This window comes from Toxorhynchites rutilus, chromosome 2, assembly GCF_029784135.1.
Source record: "Toxorhynchites rutilus septentrionalis strain SRP chromosome 2, ASM2978413v1, whole genome shotgun sequence".
NCBI lineage: Eukaryota > Metazoa > Arthropoda > Insecta > Diptera > Culicidae > Toxorhynchites > Toxorhynchites rutilus.
Window position 1 is genome coordinate 47,902,368 of NC_073745.1, and position 24,040 is coordinate 47,926,407.

General features: G+C 38.2%; 1 protein-coding gene across 1 annotated transcript in view; it reads right to left on the reverse strand.

Moving 5' to 3' along the window:
* The window catches only part of LOC129764427 (neuroligin-1-like), a 615,422-nt gene that overhangs the window by 201,114 nt on the left and 390,268 nt on the right, over positions 1–24,040 (reverse strand). Inside the window, exon 7 of the mRNA XM_055763494.1 lies at positions 13,197–13,338. Within this exon, the coding sequence (XP_055619469.1) occupies positions 13,197–13,338 (142 nt within the window). The remainder of the gene's footprint in view (positions 1–13,196; positions 13,339–24,040) is intronic.

The window sequence follows — 24,040 nt, forward strand, 5'->3', positions numbered from 1 at the left end:
ATAGTCAAGTTGAAATCGTCACATAAATCGTAAAAAATAGCCGCCCTAGCGTCATCATAAAGATCGCCCCACCCAGTACCATGGGAGTTCATGTCACCAAAAATTAGAACTGGGGTTGAGAGAATCGAAATTAGATTCCAAAGTTGACTACGGCTAATGGAAGTGTTAGGGGGAACGTATACTGAAGCTATGCAGAGTTCTTTATTCTTTGCAGTTATTTGACAAGCGACGATTTCGACGTCTGATAGAGCTGGGAGAGGAATTTTATAGAAAGAGTAGCACTTTTTGATCCCTAAAAGTACTCCTCCATAGGAATCATCTCTATCCAGGCGAATAATATTAAAATCGTGGAAGTTGAGTTCTGTGTCAGAAGAAAACCATGTTTCGGAAAGAGCGAATATATCACAATCATAATTTTGAAGTAAAAATTTGAACGAGTCTAGTTTAGGCACTAGACTACGGCAGTTCCATTGTAGCCAAGCAAACCATTTGTCATGACAATTGTCATGCGAAAATGCGAGAACAGAATAGAAACTGAGAGAGGTTGGCGTCGACATCATGCCTCATACCGTATGTTTCTATTCTGTTTTCGCATTTACGCATGACAATTGTCATGACAAATGGTTTGCTTGATTGTAGCACATTGATCATATCTTCTACTACGTTAGATGAATTATCCATCGAAAGATATTATTGATGCAAGGAGGGGCCATGAAGCAGTCAATTGCTTAAGATAAGACTTTAAAGATGGAAGCAAGGCAGAAATAAGGCTTCTGATGGGGTCTTGTATTTTGAACGTGTTTAGTATGAAGTCCACAATGTTCGAAAATGCTATCAATCCTCGATTAGACGCGAATTTTCTACGAGAAGATCGAGGAGCAGCGTTTTTATTTCTCTCTTCTCTGGGTAATGACGTAAAATCCTTGCTGCAACCAGGAACTGGCTGAGAAGGAGCCTTCGGATTCGTTTTTTTGCTACTACATATTACCCTTGGAATAAGACAATCTTCCGAGGGTCATTTTAGCTTTCTTACGGTGCACCATTGGTGAAGAGAGCTTTCTTTTTGATGATTCATCCGTTATTGAAGATTTTGGTGCAGCCGAAGTATGACCCTCATCAGAATCAGAATCCGATTCTTGAGATGACAAAACCGAAAATTGGTTTTCATTTTGAGCGGCTGATGCGGTTTTTAGCATTTCAGCATAAGTCCGCTTGGAGCGTCCAACGATAGAACGCTTCACTTTATCGGAGTGCTGTTTGTACCTTGGGCACTCTTGTGAGGATTCTCTTGGGTGAGGATTCTCGCCACAGTGAATACATTTTTCCACTGTTTGTGTGCAAGAATCCTCACTATGTTTATCGTCACATTTGCCGCTACGAAATTTGTTGCCGCAATGGCTAACCGAGTGTCCCAACTTTTTACATTTGGTACAATTATAAACCCGCGGTACAAACAGGCGCACTGGGAAAAAAACATTTTCTACTTTCACATAGTTTGGGAGAACAGAACCTGCGAAAGTAACTCGAAAAGAGTGCGAGGGCTTATAAACTTTTTTATTTTCTTCCAAAGATGCTGAATGCAGATTTCTAACATCCAGGATCTTTACAAGATCTCCACTCATCGAGTTTTTGAAGGAACCCGACGCTTTTTTTAGTTCATCGACACTCAGACTCGCGTCGGTTACTACGCCTTCTATCTCCACTTCTCGAGAAGGGATGTAGATGTGATACTCCCTATTAAAAACTTCGTGGTCAACAATCTTGTTGGCCACATCAAAAGTCGGTGCTTCTACACGCAGTTTGTCCGGTCTCTCTTTATGTAACTAACTTAAACTAAAAATTAGATCAAATCAAAAATCTTCTTGAAAAAAAAACAATAATTTCGTAAAAAAAATAAATAAATAAAAACTTTAAAAAAAAATTTTAGTCTGATGAGTTCGAACAACTTGAACTACCCTATTCAGGGAGCTATACAACGCCGCACGCTACGGTATAAGCACAATAGCGAGACGGCAAAAACTATTCTATTGTACTTCTCTGTTTGATGTTTGGTGAAGATAGAAATGTGACGCTCAATGGAACCAATTCACAGAACACCGGTCCAGCGTCGCTGGAGAGGTGCTGCTTCCTCGCTGTTCCGGATGCTTGGCACTTAACTTGGCACCAATGGTCGAAAGAAAAAAAAACAACCAAAAATCACTTTGGCGGAGGGGAAAAAAAACTTTCCAGCTTCGATATTGTAGCGGAGGACGGACAATGTGTGTCCGTCTCTTGCAAATAATCGACGAGGAAAATGATGTTTCCTTATTTTTGCAAAATCTAAACCTGTATCTGTACTTTCGACCATACAAAACATCGACTCACTGTTGCTTAGCTGTATGATTTGTCACGATGGATACGCAAATTGAAAAATCATTGACGTTTACTGCAGTTAATCTTCTATATGTTTCAACTCAACTGTTTCCGATAAATTAATTATTTTATAACCCAAATTTGAAAGTTTACGAACTCAAATCCGTGTAAACAAAATGAGTACAATGTTTAACGGTTACAGTGATTTTTATTGTCCCGACTTTCATCATTCTTCCTCAGTTGGTTCAAAACCCCCGGTATCGTGGCGCTTCCGATCACCTATTGGTATTCCAAAACATGTTTTTTTCAAGCCAGCACGCACGATGTGAGCCGGCTGAATTTGCATAACGGCAAAGTCGCTGCCAGTGCCATTCGATTCGCGACATACGCTCCAAGCAGCACACAGCGCACCAATTCGTGTAATAATATTAAACAATCTCGTTATCTCGCAAATATAATTCCAATCGGAAACCACAAACCGTATCACATTCCGTTACATGCATTGCATCCAGCGAATGCCACCATGGAGTGTGTATCGTAAATTGAGTAGCGCGAACAGAGGCAACGGTTCACCCCCGCGATCGAACCCAGCCCTCCCCCTCCATACTGCGGCACTGCGAAACAGAAAACTCCTCGTGGAATGTAGCTGCCTTTGGCAGCTTTTTCGCTATGACTTAGCGGCCATATTTTACGTTCTGGATTCAAATATTCATGAAATATGTGCACAGCCGAGTAGCTGCTTGTTCTGTTTTCGTTTCCTTTTTTTGTTGGCGGCCTCATCCTTGGATTTGGGTTGCAACTTCTCTACGCCACGAGATCTCGTTTCTATGCTGTAGGCAAATCCCACTGCAAGGGGCTGTTGAACAGTGAAAAAGTGAAAACTGCTCCATTCATTTGGTAGACGTTTTGCGTCTTTTTGCATCATTTATCGAGGTGTTGAGTTGATTCAGTGGCAGCAAATGATTTGAGGGAATATACTATTCAAAGCGCAATGTCGTTCAAAGCAAGTGGCTGTAATCTAATAATGAAAATGTTGATAAAGCTCTCTACTTCTAACATACACTGTAGTATCGTGTCAACCACAAATATTACCGGTGTTGAAAATATCTCACGAAACAGCTCAAATTCACCCCACCGAATGTAAAATTAAAAAGAACAACACAACCGCGAGAAGCTAATCAATATTAACGACAGCCCCAGCTCTTTGAAGCCAGTAAGTCAATCTCTTTTGCCTAAATTTCACATTATTAGCTTTTTATATACACGTAACGAGCATTCCTGGCAGCTTCGACCGGGCTCAGCAAGAAGGGAGAGCTCGGGAAAATCAAATTAAAATTATTATGCACGACACGTCAACCTTTGGAGCTGCCGCCAACAAGAAAGCCTTCACCCCCACCCAAAATTGTGTTTGTTTGGAGTGCTCATGCGTGCGAGAAAAATATACGTTCCATTGGCACCGGAGGAGGAGGAAAAGAAAAGTCACTCCGTCATCGACTTCTCAAGATTCGGTACAGTTCCTCAGCGGGAAGCGGAAGAGATGAAGGGAGGATCCTGGGGAATTCGCTGAAAATCATGCTCCAAAGGAGCTGCCTAGAATGACGATGCTAATGATGCTACTTGGGTATTTATTTGTTGTTTTGCAGGCTGTTTCCGTCAATGGAATGTACTTGAAATGTAATTGTAACTTGGTTTAATCTAATGACGGTTTGGGCCGTGAGTTTTGCTAGAATGACCTTCGGTTGTTTATAGTACTCTCCCGAATGTAACACATTTACCCGAATGTAACACATACCCGAATGGATAATTACCCGAATGCAAAGTTTACCCAACTGTAACAAATACCCGAATGCGACATTTACCCGAATGTAACATTTACCCGAATGGAATGTTTACCCGAATGAAGAAGGAAAATTCCCACAAATCAAATTATGAGTTTTTCTGAATCTCCTGATACGAAGTTACGAAGTTAAAGGAGAAATCGTAATGAGGAAATTCTAAAAAGACACTGAAGACTTCGCTGTTTCATTTTTAGAAATTCTTCTTGTTCTCGGATGGCACTAACGTTCCCAGTGAAACTTTGGCCTTCTCAACGTAAGTATCACTTGCGTCATTTTTATCAGTAGATTTCTATGCCGAAAAACACGCCTTGAATGTATTCTGGAGCCGAACCCCCGGCATGATAATGTGGGACGCTAACCACTCGGCCACGCGAGCACCGTTTTTAGAAATTAGTATAGGCAAAATTAACATGTCGTCTTCTTTCCTTTCCGTATTGCTCTTTAAGGCCAAGAGATCACTTACGTATTCATCACCGCAGCGCAGTTTTTATCATGAATTAATTATTTTGTGATGAAATTTATTCTGAGGTCAATGTAATGGGGGCGTCATTCAACATTTAACGAGGATCAGGAACCGAGGCCAAGCCACCGAAATGACGCAATCCGAGTCGGCCGCCGATCCGCCGTCGAAAGCGGCGGCCTTTCGCAAGCAAACCTGTGTTCCACCGATTGCCCGGTTTGTTTGAACCATAGGCATTCGGGTATTTGTTACATTCGGGTGAATGTCTTTCAGGTAACTGTCTTTCGGGTAACTGTCTTTCAGGTGAATGGGTTTCAGGTAAATGTGACACAATCATTTGAACACATATCGTTTGGAGATTAGTTCTACGAGGGCGGTTCGATAAGTACTTAGCCTCATGGCCAGATGGTGTCAGAATTGCAAGAGTTACTTATCGTGTAGTACATTCTCGTAAACGGCCACTGTCCAAATTTCAGCCGAATCGGACTCGTAGTTTTGTTTTTACTGTGTGTGGAAGCGGGCGTATCCGCGGATTTTAGAAAAATGGAAAAACGGTGGATGGGTTATACCTATGATATAACCGCAAGGTTGACGTAGGACTGCCGTTGGTAATCATTTGTGTTTTTTCAATTAGCAATAATCGCACTTCGAATGTTCCTCATTGGGTAAATTATTGATTAATCTATTGATCAAATTATTGATTAAACTAGTGAATGAATGAAACAATTTACGAATTCAATTGCAAACAAATCCCTATTTAGGTCAATTCATGCATTATAGTAGTGGTTATCGCCGCAAAAAGTTATCAACATTTTGCCTAATCATCTAACGGTATGCGAAGAAGTTCAGTGAGCTGGCGACATGAAGAGGCATGCAGCCCTGAATAACCGAGCCAAAGCGTTGTATTTCTACCCGCTTTTGTAGACCGTGTTAGCAAAACACATTCCGGAGTGTAAAAATGCATGGGGGTATAAAAAGCACTGCCGAGATTTGGAATGCCGATTTCCCAACTTTTTGTTTTCTGAATCTGTGTTGGAAAAACTGTGTATGTACTCGCAGCTTGCATCTCATTTGCAATGCCAATTTCCCCAGGTTTCGTGGTTTTGAAGTCTGTGTTAAGGAAACATTCCGATTTGAAAAAACGCAAACGAGTACAAAAATACCCGCTGCTTTTATCTATTTTGAAATGCCGATTTTCCTTGGCTCCATGGTTTTGAAGTCTGTGTTAGGAAAACATTCCGATTTGCAAAAGCGCAAACGAGTACAAAAGTACCCGCTGCTTGTATCCATTTTGCAATACCGATCTCCAAGCTCCATGGTTTTGAAGTCTGTGTTAGGGAAACATTCCGATTTTCAGAAACGCAAACGAGTACTAAAGTACCCGCTGCTTTTATCTATTTTGAAATGCCATTCAGGGAAACATTCCGATTTGCAAAAGCGCAAACGAGTACAAAAGTACCCGCTGCTTGTACCCATTTTGCAATGCCAATTTCCCCAGGCTCCATGGTTTTGAAGTCTGTGTTATGGAAACATTCCGAGTACTAAAATACCCGCTGCTTGTATCTATTTGGAAATGCCGATTTCCCTTGGCTCCATGGTCTTGAAGTCTGTGTTAGGGAAACATTCCGATTTGCAAAAACGAAAACGAGTACAAAAGTACCCGCTGATTGTATTCATTTTGCAATGCCGATTTCCCCAGGCTCCATGGTTTAGAAATCTGTGTTAGGGAAACATCCATTCATTCCTGCGATGGTACCTCAATCGCTGTTCAATTATAACAGAGTGGATTTCCGAGCGGCGCTCGCTTATATACCGAATGGTGATTTCAATAGACTGTTTTGAAAGCAATTTGAAGACTACGTTTTTGAACCAAAAAATAACAAGTATATAACGCGTAGACATTTTATCTTTCGAATGAAGTGTTTATCATACCATTTCGTTCAGCTGTTTAGGAGCTATTAACGCTCAAAATCTCGGTCTCCGGCGTAACGCTTTCGTTTTCGAAACTTTGATTTTACACCCCGGTATAGAAATGAAAGACGTAGTCCTACGTCAAAAATTGAAATTCCGCCGTCGCCACGAATTGCACTACGATCTGCTGCTCCATCCACCGTATTCTCCAGATTTGGCCCCACGCGACTTTTTTTTTGTTTCCAAAATTAAAAAATTCACTCGCCGGGTAGCCATGAAACTACCATTTCACCCGTTACCCGTCACCCGTTCCGTAACACATTGCGGAACGCTCACGAGTTTTCTCGTGTTTCGCGTTTCGTCTGTTACGGGTGGATCACGTAATAACCCGTGTTTTCTACACTTGATGGTTAAACCCTTGGTTTGCCAAGAATCTAACAAGACCTACCCATGGCTCGCCTTCGTCTCATTAACACCGAAGGAAACGATCTCATTCGTGGAATCCGAACGAATGAAGTGTTCAAGTTTGCTCCAAAACGTGCGGTCCTTAATGTGTTAAGTATGGGAATTTTTTTGCTAGGGATCCGATGCCAGAAATTATATTGGAAGAAAGTAGCCCTGAAGCCCTAAATTACAACGGCTATTCATCACATAAAAGTTTCGTTTTTTGACGACTTTGGCACTGAAATGAATACTATAACTCTTTTACTTTGTTTTCCACCGGTCGGTAAGGTTCGTAAACGTTAAAAAAGGGGAAAATAAAAGTCAAATCGGAAGTCCCTTTTTTCGACATCATTTTTTGCCTGAACAATGCAGAGGATCTACTTCCAATTGGGCGGAACTGACATACACCCCCTATTATATAGGGTAATAGGTTAAAATAACTGACGAGCGAAATCGAATATAATCTTGTTTTACTTCCGGTTTGCTGACTCTAAATGACCACCAACGATGGATATCCCATACGATATGGGTATTGGATGAAAAGGCTATAACAGCGGAAGTCAAATATCGTATTCCGATGCTATTTTGGAAGGCGAAGGCGAGCCGAGATAAAAAGTGATAGAATGAAATGGCGGTAGTAAACAACATGAACGGAAACGGCAACGTAGAGGCGAATGAACTGAAAAGTTTAAGCCCTCTTAAACCCAAAAGGAAGAAGAAGAAGGAAACGGCAACGGCAACGGAAACAAATACAACGTCAACCATTAGCGTTCAATGCTCAAAGCTCATCGTTCTTCGCTCAACGCTCAACGCTCGACCCACTCACAGCTCAACGCTCAACATTGAACACTCAACGCTCAACGCTCGACCACTCACAGCTCAACGCTCAACCCTTAACGCTCAATGCTCAATGCTAAACGCCCACAGCTCGTCGTACAAGCGTTGCCACCTTTGACACCTTTCATTTGACAATACTAAAATTTTGATATGTAGCGCCATTCCCGAGATCCAAGGGGTGGTCGGTTCAGGGCCACTGGTCGGATTAGGGCAACCTTACCCTATGCATCTGAAGAGAAATCAAAATCACTGTTTTCCTATTCTTCAGATTGCATTGGAGTCAATACATACAATGAATCTAGAAATTCTAACTGATACCAATAATTCCCCTTTCAGAATACTTTTCCGGTCAATCATTCCGTTTTCAAATACGCTAGGAAAGAATTATCTGCCAGTGATAATAATCTTGAGAAAATACTAAAATTCCGAAATCTTATGTCTTGTCGAATTTCACTATATTATGGTGTTCCTGATCATTGCCGGCTATCAGTTATACTTGCTATATTCCTGTTAAAGTATAAACAAATTGACCACAATCCGACGATTTTCCGTTGATGGATTTAGCTTAAAATATACTCAGGCATGTTATGTATTCAACATCAACTTTATTACTTTCCGAAATCTTAGTTTGATTTGTTCGGCCTTCGTTGCGAAATTAGTTGCAGTATACACTGCGTTCCAACACAGTCGGACAGGTTTAGCTCATAAGAGATACTCCGTTCGATGTAGTCTTTATATTCATTGTGTTTCTTGTCTGAAATCTTGTATCTTCTGAGTGCGTTGATGTTCTAGTTCCGTTGACAAAACTTTTGTATGGGTTCCCTCGCATTGTTCGAAACCTGGTGCTATACAGAGAGTCTTATTTCAAATATCTATTACATTCAATGAATATCTCTACAAGAGTGTGTATCATTTTTTCTAGTTTATCAACAGAATGTGCGACCTTCCAGTTTTCCCTGGATTTGACCATTTTTTAAAGCATGCCATCCAACGGCCAAAGGCAAAAAGTTTCAAGTTTTTTTTTAATTAATCCAGATTTTTTGATTTTTTTTTGTGTCTTTTTCAAGTTTTTCATTCCCCAAAATTATACTCTTTTCCACTATGGTTGCACATGAAATTAGGAAAATCGAAAATTGTGCTTCGATGCCAAATGACTTATACTGCATAAAACGTCGAGATCTGGATTTATCTCGAAAAAAAAAACGACCGAAAATCGACCTTCTGGGACTTAGCCTGAGTGGCAAAAATCAAAACTTTGAGTGCTTTGAGGCACCCCTAAATCATTCGATTGAGCTTAATTTTGCAAAGGTAATTTTTTGGGTCAATAATCAATATGTACAAGGTCGGGTCTTCGAATTCGATGATGATATTTTTTCCATACATCCATTGCCACAATAATGTATTAAGTTGTGGAAAAAGAAATCCAGTATTTTTGTGTGAATATCAAAACTTTTTTTAATATGCTTCGGATTGTCCGATTTGGGTCAAATATACAACGTTTTGTTGGAAAATTGGTTGTCTTTCCAAAGGTAGCTACAAGATGTCTCTATCATAGAGGTCTTCCTTATTAGCGAAAAATCATGGCAATAGATTTTAACAATCTTCTCTTGATTCCAATTTGTTACCACTCTGGAAATTTCCCAATGCGAGAAAAATGTGATAATCGTTCGGTGTCAGGTCCAAACTATATGGTGGATGCATTAAGATATCTCAATAAAGCTATCACAATTGTGTGGCCCTGCGTTGTCCTGATGGAACACAACACCTCTTCTGCTGGCCTATTCCGAACGTTTCTGGTCAATCGCTAGCTTCAAAAGGTCCATTTGTTGACAATAGTGATAATAATTTAGTGTATTGCACTGAAAAAAAGATTTAAAAAATATTTTAAAAAAAATTAAAAAAGATTTTGGAAGAATACTTTTTGTAAATAAATTTAATTGCACGTATTTCACTGTTGCAGTATCGGCATCATAAACATCAATCACAATTTGAACGACCTTGCTTGCATTTTCGCATTTATAAAATAAAATTTTCTCTTTGTTGACCTCCATTGTTAACACCCTGTAACTCATAACTGAATGGAACAAACAAAAATCAACAAAAGATTTTTTTTTGTATGAAATGCCACCTTTACAGCGAGCCTAAACTTGAAATTGTATGATCGATATTACGCGAGATAATGATCACTAAATTCAGCCAACGCGAAAATAATCGATAACTTTTTCCCCAGCCTAATATATCTATCTGCTATAAGCACACAATGTTTCCTCACTAATTTTTCTCCTCTTCAGTTCGATCAGGACAATTATGTCAGTATAATGTTTATGTGGTAATATTGATCAATGATTATTTGTCAGTATGTAAAATTTCACACAACGCCGTAGCTGAATTTAAGACCAATTCAATAAGATTTCACATTACGCTCTGCAATCAAGTTCTAAAATGTTTTGTTCCTTTGATCCTTTGATTATCAACATGACAATTAATGTCGTAGAATGGAAGCATATATCAATTGTTCACTTTCTACAAAGCCTTCCGAATGTTGACGTTCGAAAAGAGATATCGATAATGAATTGATGAAGATTCGGAACCTGGAATTTACTAACTTCATTGTAAACACAAGGATGCTTCATTTTTAGGGGTGAAATTTGTTCACTGAAAATTATGAAATAAATTTGCTTTTTCCAAATTGAGAAAAAATATTACAACATTCAAGATTCTACAACATTTCAGGTAGAACGATTGTTTTCAGAATACAATTTGAGTAAACCAGAATTAAGAAGTAGAAGAGGAACAAAAATTATGCGGGGAATTCTAGCTTCCAAATATTATATACATATGTATAGAGAAAAGTCAGAATAAGTTAGAATGACACAAAATGCGAACCAAAACTATAATGTTAGAATGTATGTAATTTTTATTGCTTATATAAACCAGTTCTACCACTTTTTACCAATTTTTTTAAATTTCCCAGCTATTTAAAAAAACTTGTTGGCATCCTTGGTCCGTACTCATAGCTTATATAAACCAGTTCTTCCACTTTTTACCATTTTTTTTTAATTCCCTAGCTATTTAAAAAAACTTGTTGGCATCTCTGATCCATACTCATAGTTTGTAGCTGGAGAGTATCTAATTTTGCAAGTTGCATGCACAGAACCAAAAAATTTTCTCCTAGTGGAATTAGGATGAACGGATCGTATGAAAATCATTATTTTTCATGTGCTTTAGTGGATAGTTCGTTATAACCACAGTTTTGCTTGAGTTTTATATAGGTTTCTCTCTTTGTTCGGTATCAGGCAATGAGAACGCAGGCATTCTTACTAAGAAGGGAGCTATGTAGGGGGTCTAATTTCAAAGGTCTACCTCCGATGAATATATAAATTTTTCATATAAAAGTGTAATCAAATCATGACATGGAAAATAAAGTGGTAGTGAAAAATATCGGTGATCTTATTCTACCGTTCTTAAAATTTCTCTCAAATCACGGTTCACTTTGACTTCATACGGGTACGGATAGTTCGGAGATTCGTGTCTAAACATTATTCCTCGAATATCTTGTTGCTAATAACAAAAATAAAAGCACCCTATGTGATTGTGATCTATGTGATCCACTAACGCTGCTAGATTATGTGCCACACAAATTGTTGGGAATAATAAAAAAAAAATTGTCATAAAACGGTGTTAATTGGGTTTCAAGCATTTAAAAAATCCTATGATGAGGAAAAATTGTATTTAACTATTTAACTATTTTTGGGTTGTAAGATGTGCATGTATTTTTCATATTTCATTTCTCATTAATATGTTGTATAATTACCTATAAATTTAAATGCTTTATGGTGAATAAAATATTTGAATATAGCCCCACGGTAATAGCCCTACTTCTCAGACACAAAGTTCGAAAATGAGTCCATCCAAATGAGTTTACGTGCTAAACATAGGCTCGTTAATACGAAGTCCAATGGGCTTGCCTTCCTGTATCTAAGCACGATGTAAATGGTTCGAATTGACGTTAACTCTAATCTGTTTATTCCTAATAAAATTAGGACACGGCCCACAATTGGCATATTGCCCAGGGATGTCGAAACGTATGCACACACGTTCCTGGGGGTGGTGGAATGAACTGACACGAAGGGGAAAGGAGGCTGGATCCATCGGAATAATAGTAAGTGGTAAGCTCGCTAGATTATGTTGAATCCTGAAAGCATATAAACCCCCGAATAAACGGCTCATCAGATAAGCTCCATTCCGCCGGTCACGATGTTGCTATTTGTGTGTGTGTGTGTGTGTGTGTGTGTATTGTGGAAAACCCCTTTTCCATTAGAAATGACTGCCAACAGCGGGTCTGTTCAGTACTGCTTGATCTGTTTTCTTCGACAGCATTCCGCAACACTAGTGTTTTGGGCACTCGGTGGTTCCAAAGTTGTGCTACAAAATGCTAATAGGGCGGTAATGGATTAGAACTTTAACGATTATGACACCCCGCATGAAAGGATGATTGACCGAGACAATGAACGTGGTGCGAGTTGAGGGCTCTAATGCATCTCTTTTAATCGCCAATCATTGCTAAAAACATAAATTACCCCCTATTATCGAACCAAACCAAACACTGCAAACAATTAGCATAATCAGTTGCCAAACCCTTGTAAATCCCACCATTGCAAATCCAACCAAGGACAGCATTCACATAATATTTCACCCACGTTTTTTGACGGTTAATCATCTTGTTTTCATTACCGTACCGTATTCCCGACAAAACAGACAAACCCTCACCGTTCCGTTGAGCAACCCATTAGCATTACAATCATTAGCCCTTTGTTTGCCAAGGAATTGTGTTGTTTACAGCTATACATTCGCTCGCGTTTTGTCTATCCGAGATTTATTTTTCTCTCCCAAGCTCAAGGTTTCCACCGGATACCAGAGGGTGGAAAGCAAGAAAACCAAGGAGATTAATCCAGGTTCAGCGTCTTTTGAAATTCGCTTCGCATGTTTGTGCTCTGCTTTTTATGGGCCCGCTGACGTTCTGCAATCTCTGCCGTCTAATGGACCATCTCTGTGTCGCTGTGATGATGCAATCAATGTTATTGTCAAAAAGATAACGAACGCGAAACATTGGTACCTGTGTGGCGTATATGAGTGCCGAGATAATCTGGAGCGGAATAAAAATGTTTCACTATTTTCTGTTTTCTGTTTCGCCCGCTGAGCGCGATACGAATGTTATCATTGTTCGCACGAACCGAGCTTCGATGTTGTTGCTATTAGCTAATCGGTGGTGTGGGCGGCGATGGATTGATTGCCGTTGCCATCCACAGCACAGCGAGCACTATGCTACCAGACAAAGGGGATCGACTACTTACCACTACCGGGAACGTAGATATTCAGCGTCAGGCAGTCCTCGCTCTGATTGGCCAACAGTGGGAGCAACCGCCTCAGATGCTGATAGCGGCCTTTGGGCATCGAGAGCAACGCCACCGTTCGATTACTGATGTCGGGAAAGCTCTGCAAGAGGAGAATGGCGCGAATGCCGGGAAGAAATAAATAAATAAACAGATGATGAATTGAGAACGGGAATGATAAATCGAATCATAGCGCTGGGAGAGTAGAAATAACGAAGTAACAAATGGTCGATTTTATTTGAGAGATTGTTCATAAAAGATAGCTTTGGGGAGCGATTAAGAGCCTTTCATTTATTATGACATTCGGATACTTATTGATTGCTTTCGGACAGAAAATCATAAATCCGTTTCGAGGGAAAAGACCCAGACATTTTCGGAAGAAAAGTAAACATGGCGAGGTTTATTTCCAGGGGAATTTTTTGGTGTTGCAAATCAGGATACATTGTTTTTGTTTGTATTTTTTTTCGATTTTGCGTGAGCCATCTTTTCAATAACCTTATAAAAAGCACATGAAATGGCTTCTACACAGTATTTACCAACGCAATGAGTGTTGTCAGCTTTATAGATTAGGTCGATATTTTTAAGCATCCGCTTGACTTTGACAGCGGTAGACCCAATCAAATGAATATCAGCAAAAATATTGGGGGATCTCTATACTTTCAATGGGTCCGACGTTTGTTGGAATGCAAGTATCTGCATACACAGTTCTGTCCAAAAACCAATTTTTAATAGGTTAGTAAGTAATCATCCCAATTATAATCCGATTGTTGCAGTAAGGATGAATATGAGCTTGTGGAGTTTCCTTAAAGTATTGATTTATTGTCGGAACTCATATATTAACAGAACTCCAATGTATTTCATTCGTTTAGTGTTTGTACCGTAGAGTTGTTCTTGAGTGAAGCTTTCAGTCGACGAGTGAAATTGTGCTACCAATGACTAATTGAAGGATCAGCAAAGTCTATTTCTTGTATCACATTTTTTAATGGATTGGTTGGTTTACATATCACATTCATGTGATAATGAAAACTGTAATTTAAGATGTTTTTTTTTCCAAAAATTCATGACTTTTGAATTACTGGCCCGATTTAGATTATCGACATACTAAATAAAAGCCAATGGGCTAGTCTTCTTTGAAAAAATGTTACACTAGCGAGGAAAAAAATGGATTCTAGTCCCATGGATCTAATCTGGTCGCAAAACAAGTTAATTTCAAAAAATCATAACTCAAAGCGAAAAAAAACCCTCTCTGATTTTTGGTTATTCTATGTATAAAAACCTCAGGTTTCTAGAAAAAAATATAAAAATTACTGTGAAAAACAAATACATTCAAAATCCGATTTATTTGAAGTGTAATATTTTAATTAATTTTAATTAGATATATCGATATGTCGATCATCTGAATCGGTAAAATAGTTCAAAAATTATGCATTTTTCTGAAAAGAAATTTTTGGGAAAAAGGAAAAAAATGTTTTTTTGACCAGTGGACACCCTGATATGAAAAAATGCTGGTCTAATATCTTAAGATATAAAACAAAACTATGAATTTTCACGAAAATCTGAGAACACGAGACCATGAAAACCATAAAAAACAAATACAATCAATAGTTGTGAAAACAAAATCCATTTTTTTTGCAAGTGTAATATTTTTTCAATGAAGATTATTTTATTGGTTTCAATTTGATACATCAATCATCTAAATCGGTTCAGTATTTCAAAAGTTATGAATTTCTGGAAAAAGGGAAAAATATATTTTTCGGACCATCAGTTAATATTTGATTTTTGGATACGCCATGTAAAAAAAAATCAGCTTTCAAGAAGAAAATATTTAAAAAATATAGCGCCCTTGGTCCCGAGATCATGAAAACCATATAAAAAAAATCAGAAAAAAGATAATGAACACAAAATCAATTTTTTTACAAGTGTAATATTTTCATTTCCTATTTCCTAGTTTATTTCCTTCAATTTGATAGGTCGATCATTAAAATCGGTGCAGTAGTTCAAAAGTTATGAATTTAAAAAAAAAGTTATTTTTGGGAAGAAGGGGAAAAAGTTTTTTCGAACCACCCTAAAATGGAAATGGTCGCTCTTAATAAAAAATAAAAAAATACGGGTCTAATGTTTTGCAATAAAGAACAAAATTACCACTTTTCACGAAAATCTGCGAACCACTATATCGATTTGGCATGGAATTTCTGTGTAAATATATTTTTTTATTCTAAAAATCGCATTCAATTTGGCAATATGATGAAGGGCTCAATCGAGTTTGTTCAACATCAATACAAACAAAGGATAATCGGATCTAAATCGATAACCGTTGTCGGTTGCAACAACCGTTAACGGATTCTTAATGTTAACTCAGGTTTTTCACATTTTCACCTGGCCCAGAAGGGATATTTTTTTTTATCCGTACTTTTTCATCCGAAAATCTGTACCATCGGAAATTTTCGTTGTGGAGAAAAATCTCTTTTATTACCATATAAGGAATACTCATTTATTTTCTAGCAATTATTACATTTAATTACTAATGTTTACATTCTACATATTTACATTTACTTACTCTTAATACTATATTAGCTGTACATATACATTACCATTGCAAGATTGCATATTATCATTAAAACATTCGATTTGCATCCAATTTTTGTCCATCATACTGCAAATGTTTGTTTTCTGGAACGGATATTAATTTCCAGAGCAATTTTACTTTTAAGGCACGGAATTCGATCTCCAGATCTTGTAAAACCGCATCGTAGAACCTTGAAAACACTTCCTGTATAACGTTGATGCTTGTTAAATTTGAAATGTTTCTGAGAGTTAACATTGCAATTGACTTGAGGGTCGGATTATTATAATAATTTTTTGACGTAGAACTACGTCTTTAATTAAGGGTGCCAAATCAGAAAACGGGTCACGTTTTTATGAAATAAAGTTAACGTTAATAACTATTTTTTGCCGCGAACGGATTTTAGCGATTTACCTACCAAACAAATCGGAAATTCCCTAAGATTTGTTTGATATGCTATACATAACAATCCCATAGTCTATATATGGCTTAAATTGATGAAAAATTGGAAGCATTCCCATTTCCTCATACATTTGTGCTGTCCATTTCTGTGCTTTCCCGAACAGAGCTGTCAATAACTAGCAACTTATCGACGAGCAACGAAGGGGAAATCGCAAGATATAAAGCCTCCGAGAACAAAGAAAAAGAAGAAGAACGAAAGGGAATATTAGTCTAAAGTATAAACAGTGGATCTCGCTGAGGCAAACTTTCATTCTTCGTGAAGAAATCGACTGAACAACATCGTTGCTGGGCGAGCTGGACGGCGAAGGATCGAATGCCTTTCTGAAGGCAATGGGGGTGAAGGAGTAATATTATGGATAAAGTAAAGTTCTCCAAGGGCCTTTTTGAAGGTTAGAGACGAATGAACTGAAGAAGTTTAAAGTCTCAAGCAAGGAAGGAAGGCAAACTTTCAGTATCGTTCTGTATTCTGCGTCATCACATGTTTTCGTTTCGGGTTGAGCTGTGGACGCGACCAAATTACTCACTCGCTGATGTCTCTGGCATTGCAGTCATTGCATCAACCTTACGCTAGGGTATTGGTAATGAATCTCTGCTGAGGCAAATATTCAGCCTTCTTCCAAGCAGTTAACATTGTTTATTTTCTGTCATCAATGCATTGAACTGATGCTATGGTGAAGCAGGTGTAAAGGTTGTGCACTAACAATTTTTTTTTGGTGAATACCGAGTTATTCAATAAATTATATTATGTTATTAATGCTGCTTTCAACTAGGATTGCATTTGCGCGAATCTTGATCATAATGAAGCAGCGCTACTCTTTTCGAGGTTGTTGTGATTAACAGATAGAGTTTATTTCGTTTATTTAGTCACCAAGAAAGTAAATGTCGTTCTGGAATCTTTTATGTGATTTGGTTTCGCTTGCCAGTAGCAAAACTTTCTCCACTAAGGATGACAGCTGCGCCTATCTCGAGCATGTATTATTCTGTGAACACAAGAATGAATCATCAAACAATTACCGTCAAATAATCGTACAATAAAAAACATATTTCAGGGCGACCAAACTGGTAGAATAGTTATTTCAAAATTTTCGTAGCATTATAAAATAATATCCGCAATTATAAACAAGCGACTTGAATTAAACTACAGCGTAGTTCTACGTCAACAGTGCGGTCGTGCCTTGAACACAACCTCTTATATTTTTTTTCATTTGCTTGATCAGCTCCATGAACAAAATGCTACAAATATCTTCAAAAATAATTTGCCTTCGACATCCATTGATCTGATAGCTTCTTCTGTTGCTATCCCAACTAAACATTCTTGCCGCTTTTCAAATAAGCTTCAAATTCAGTGGTATTCGAAATTGTAATACCCTAAGATTTATCGTAGATATTAGTGAGAAAATTTAGATATAAATTTATATTTTCAGAATCGTGAATTCAGGTTTTTTAGCCTGTAACATTTCAATCTATTGGTCTGGGGCAAAATGTACTCCAACAAAGTAACATAAACTCTGTCATTGAATCCTTGAGGGCAGTCAGTAATCTGCAAGCAGTCCAATCTTCGTCACAGGTATACTGAAATCTTTTTCATCTGTATTATAACTTTCAAAAATCTGTATCCCAATCTGTACCATTTCAAATGTTTGGTGCATAGAAAAATCTGTTGACAAATATTGTGTACTATTTTGTTTGTTACTCTTTTGTTTGATGATTGTTCTACACACTCTTGCTAAACTTTGACTGCATCAGTTATTAAAAGTTTCGAGCTGTTCTATGCTGTTTAACAAATGTTTAAAATTCAATATTGTGATCATCGAATCGTTGCATTGTCGATTCAGATGTCTAGTATTGTTATTGTTATAATCAGAAAACAATCACTCAATAGTTGCCGAGGATTGATGCACAGTAAGAAAATTAAAAAGCGAACGAACTGTCATTTTCCTCAGGCAACCGATTTTTTCCCATCTATACGGAACAATTTCATATTTAGGCATGATAATCATTCCCCATCATCAAAACCTGAAAACGCATCCAATACTCTATTGATGCTTCTTAGATAGGGAATCTTTCTAGGATTTAACATTGAAGCAGCCTAGAGGGTCCAATCATCAAATCTCTGTCGCAACTGTCTCTCATCTCTGAAACTCTGCGTGTAATTAATTCTTCACTCCAGAAAATCTGTACCTTTCTGTACTTTTATACAAAAATCTGTAATCTGTACCGTAGAAAATCCGTACGAAAAAAGTCTAAAAATTCTGTACCTTTCCAGATAAATCTGTACGTGGCTCATGGTCCCTCTAAATACAGAAATTGAATCTAATCAAAGTGGCTAGCGATATGAAGTATATTGTTTCTTCTTCTTACCAAAACGAGATCTTAAGTACGCGAGCTTGGATTTGCTCATTCATTTTTGCGCTGGACTCTCAACAAAATCCACTTGTCATATCCAGTAACGCTACGGTGCTACGAACTTTAATATTTCGGCTGGCAACTAGTTCCGGATTTTTTTTTTTTACGTACAAGTTTTTTTTCAATACGCTCGACGCCCAAGGCAATCAACCTGAGTTACTTGGGACTATTTATTAAATGAAGGTAAAATTTTGTTTGTAAACACCTTAAATCTATATATTTTTTTAATTCGAAGACAAACTGGGCACAATAATAAGTGCCAATGTCATATAATATGAGTTTGTATGAAACAGTAGTACAAACCATCCGTAATAAAATAAAAATAATTATATTTTAATTGTTTAGACTATATGGTTATTCTATACATCCTACTCCATCAAACTATTCTAATATTTTTAAATTTGAACGAGAAGTGTCAACCATACCTGGGTGACGTGGCGACGAACGTGTTAATTTATGTTTTGTCACTGAATGCACTTATCAGACCTTAGCTTTTTACATTTTTTTGAAAATTCATTTGTAAAGAAACACTCATGCGTCTCCATTGATTCCATATATCGGGACTGCCATTATGGAGATGCATGTTTTTTTTGTACCTCCTATACTCGCGCATGCATACATACATACAGACCGACAATCAATGAGGTTCAAAAGTTACAATTTTCCAATAGTTAGCATATTAATAAAATATTTTTTTTACATTGAAATAAAAAATAACAGGTCTATAATTTTTCCGAAACTAATAAATATAAAGGGTTCAAGCACAAAACCTAACTTTATTTAGATGATAAACAAATAAATTACCAACCAAAACGAACCAAGCCCAAAAACAATATTTTGAGATATTTCAATTTTAAGTTTGGGCTCCCACTAATTGACCATGGCTGACCATGGTACTATAATGAATTAAAATTTAAAAGAAAAATCGCTCCAAGCGATACTGCGGCATAAACTTCGTCATGTACCTTAATGTTGCTTTGTTCGAATGCAAGAAATTTCACAAGCGGAAAAAAATCTGTACCAATCTGTACTTTTTGACGAAAATCTGTACTCTGTACCGTACAGGTTTTGTACCAAAAATAGCGAGAAAATCTGTACCTTTCCAGGTAAATCTGTGCGTATAGCAAGACTGATTCCATATTTCTCATAAAACTACTTGAAATATTTTTCCATAATTTTGATAATTCAATTTGGGGGAAAAAATATTTTTCAGACCACCCTAAAATAGAAATGGTCACCCCAATGAAAAGTTGTGAATCCAAATTGTGGTGCGATTTTGTTCGCAACATCACATCGAAGGTTGAATACGATGAAATGATACAAATCGACGGTTTTCATCTCATCTGGTGGAGAGCGCTTATGTATTTGTGCATCACAGGCACACGTTTTTGTTTGGCTTTGTACGTTGACAAATGTAGATTGAAAAGGGGATTAAGTTTTTTTTAGAAATATGGAATAAAGATAGTGATGGAACACTATAACACCTAGAAGAAAAGTAACCATTCTGATGCTTGCTCATTATTCTCGTACTGGTCGTATCATTCTCCTGAATGAATCATAACTCAACCATCTTCAGCTTGTTCGACAAAACCACGGCTCTTTCCACAGAATTCTCACAAGGTATTTCGCAACCCACGTCAGTCTCAGCATTCTCACTGCTGGATATCTTTCATACATTCCAGAACCTGTTAGCAATTGGAAGCCCACTTCCACAACTTTCTAGGCTGAACTCGTCAATCCACTTCCTACTTTTACGTCGAGAGATTCGTGAAAAAATCCGCGAGCTTGTTTGGGGGATTTTGATGCGTGCACCATATCGTCCGAACCAAACGGTCTACGCATTTCAAAACCTCACAACTGAGGAGAAATCATGAACACATGAACCTCATGAACAAAAGTCCGGGATTTTTAATGAAAACAATAGTTTTTTGGCATAGCTGTATTTATTCCTCAATATAGTTTCCTTCGGGGGGCAACTTGGTATGGCGAGTTTCCAGCGTTTCGATTCTCTTTCTGTAGTATGAAACGTCCAAGTCTTCGAAATATGCCTCAGTGCCACTCTACAGACTGCCTATTGGACAACCCCAAACTGGTTGTTGAATCATTAACGCGCCGATGTTTTTGGCCGACGGTCAGCAATCGCGGCACCCATCGCGCCGATAGCTTTTTCATGTCCAACATGTCGTGCAAAATGTAGCCCTCTCGTTATTTTGAATTGCTTACTACCTCAGGTAACTCGTGTAACTTCACTTTACGATCGTTCAAAACGAGTCGATGCACTTTTTTTTTTATTAATTCGTTTATTTTTACAGGCTCAGTTACTTAAGTTTAAAGGAGCCGAATTCTTAAATATAATTTTAAAACTATATATATATATATATATATATATATATATATATATATATATATATATAAACAATTTTCTTACATCTATGGTTAGTAAGGTAGAAAACCGATTACTCGCGGTGTACTCGAGTTAAGAGGGGTGACATATTTTTAGGAGAAGGATGGGATATAAGGAAATTGTAACAATGTTGATGAACACTCAATTCTTAAATCTATTTGTATATATATAGTTTATTTACATTTCAACTTATTCTACTATTTATAGCAAGGGGACGAATTACCCGCAAAGGAAGGAAAGGAGGGTATAAGGATGTAGGGACAATCACACACGAAGATCTATAGCTTTAAGGAAAACATATATATGGGACATGTAATCAAGGTCTAACCGAGCCAACACATCTCTCACCGGCACATTGGGCTGTCTTCCTCGGGTCCGAAGGGAGTTTTCTAAATTCGATCTGGCGACCAGATAAACCTCGCACGACCAAACAACGTGCTCGATGTCGTGATAACCTTGGCCACAAACGCAGAGATTGCTGCTGGCAAGATTGAAACGGAAGAGTAGTGCATCTAACGAACAGTAGTTAACACACAGTGCAGCAATCGGTACTGTACCATTCCGTCAGCACGCATCCTGGAATAACGACCCGTTATAAAAACCAGACCCCTGCCACATGTTACCAGAAGGAGATAACGAAAGAGATGCGATAAGAACGAGACGAGATAATGTGTAAAAATGAGATAATGCTAGAGCCTGGCTTTGTAAGACTCTAGCATAGATATAATGATCAGTCCCTTTTTAGTGTTCAATAAACGAAGAGCCTCGCTCTCGTCAAAATAAAAATAGTTTTATTTATTAACTCAGTGATTGGACATGAGTCGGGAGAAGGTACGAATAAAGTCCCGACTCAAGTCCAGACTTTTGAACCACGGTTTGAGGCTAACCTTAGGGATAATCGAGTGAAACCACCGGCCCAATTCATCTTCATTCCACTTGCGTTGCCAGTTAGCGATGGTATTTTTGCGAACTAAAGAATAAAATTCATTGAAGGCGATTTGACGCTGATATATATCGCCTTCAATTGCACCTACCTTTGCCAATGAGTCAGCCCTTTCATTACCCGGAATTGAGCAATGTGAAGGGACCCAGACAAAGGTAATGACATAACAGCGTCTGGATAAAGCACTCAAAATTTCTCGTATTCTCTCAAGGAAGTACGGCGAGTGTTTTTCCGGCCTCACTGAACGGATAGCTTCGACAGAGCTAAGACTATCCGTTACAATGTAATAGTGTTCAACAGGTCGTGAGGCGACGCTGTCCAGCGCCCAGTATATCGCTGCCAATTCAGCAATATATACCGAGCAAGGATTCTGAAGACTGTGTGAGGTGCTAAAAAATACGTTGAACACTCCAAATCCTGTGGACTCATTCATAGAGGACCCATCAGTAAAGTACATATTATCACAATTGATACGCCCATACTTTGCATTGAAGATCGTAGGAACGAACCCCAATCTAAGATAATCTGGATTTTCATGGATTTTCTCCTTCATGAACATATCGAAATGTACAGAGGAATTGATGTAGTCAGGAAAACAAACACGGTTGGGAATATACGAAGAAGGAACAACCTGCATAGAGGTGAATTCATGATATGAGCTCATGAATCCAGAATGAAAATTTAGCTCGATCAATTGCTCAAAATTTCCGATCACCAATGGGTTCATAACCTTACACCGGATGAGGAACCGAAGAGATAATAAATTGAAGCGATCTTTTAGTGGGAGTACGCCTGCCAAAACCTCGAGACTCATGGTATGCGTTGAGGGCATACATTCCAACGCGATACGGAGACAAAGATACTGAATTCGCTCGAGTTTAATGAGGTGTGTTTTGGCAGCTGATTGAAAACAGAAACTGCCATACTCCATCACTGAGAGAATAGTTGTTCGATACAACATTATAAGATCTTCTGTGTGGGCTCCCCACCAGGTGCCGGTAATTGTACGGAGAAAGTTTATTCTTTGTTGGCATTTTTTACTCAGATACCTAATATGGGCCCCCCAAGTACATTTGGAGTCGAACCAAACCCCAAGATACTTGAATGACATAGCATGAGTGATCGGTTTACCCAAAAGTTGAAGCTTTGGTTTTGCTGGTCTATGCTTCCTAGAAAAAACCACCATCTCTGTTTTCTCCGTGGAGAATTCGATCCCTAGCCCAATGGCCCAGGTTGAAAAATTGTTCAAAGTATCTTGTAAGGGTCCTTGCAGGTCGGATACGTTTGATCCTACGACAGACACCACTCCATCATCTGCAAGTTGTCTTAGGCTGCAATTTTGTGTAAGGCAATTGTCGATGTCGCTTACATAGAAGTTGTACAAAAGGGGGCTTAAACATGAGCCCTGGGTAGTCGATGCACTTGTTTGAAAATTTCCGATTCGTAGCCTCTTTTGGCCTTCCAGAGCGAGGTGCATCTGCGATGCTTGTACGGCTCATTTGAAATTCACTAAACCATAATGTTTGAACAAAATACGATACTCCTCTTTTTCCATTTTCTATACGAATGCTCAGGTAGTGACACTTGAACAACTGTAGTTTGTGAGGAAATAAACGAAATGTCATTAAACTTCACACATAAGCTAGTGACAGATGAACCTTTCGAATTGAATCTTGTTAATTTTAGTGGCGCCACCAGTTGATTTTGGCAATTTTTTTTTACAATTCGCATTCAAATGTGTCCGCGATGAGTTTTGTCGTCGTTACCTACGATCTCGGAATCTTTCTTTAACTCAACTTGGCTTCAACACGAATCAACGGATTTTCATCAACGAGAACCTGACGAAGAATAAAATATATGCTGTGAAACTGAAGCAGAGTGGAAAACTGATCGGAGTATTTACTAAGGACGGAAGTGTCTTCGTGAAAACCGCCGTAGACGTTGAAGCTATACCAGTTCGTTCGATACACGAACTGTCAAAATAAACCCTATCCTACGTTTTATTCTTTTTTCCTATCATAGAAGAT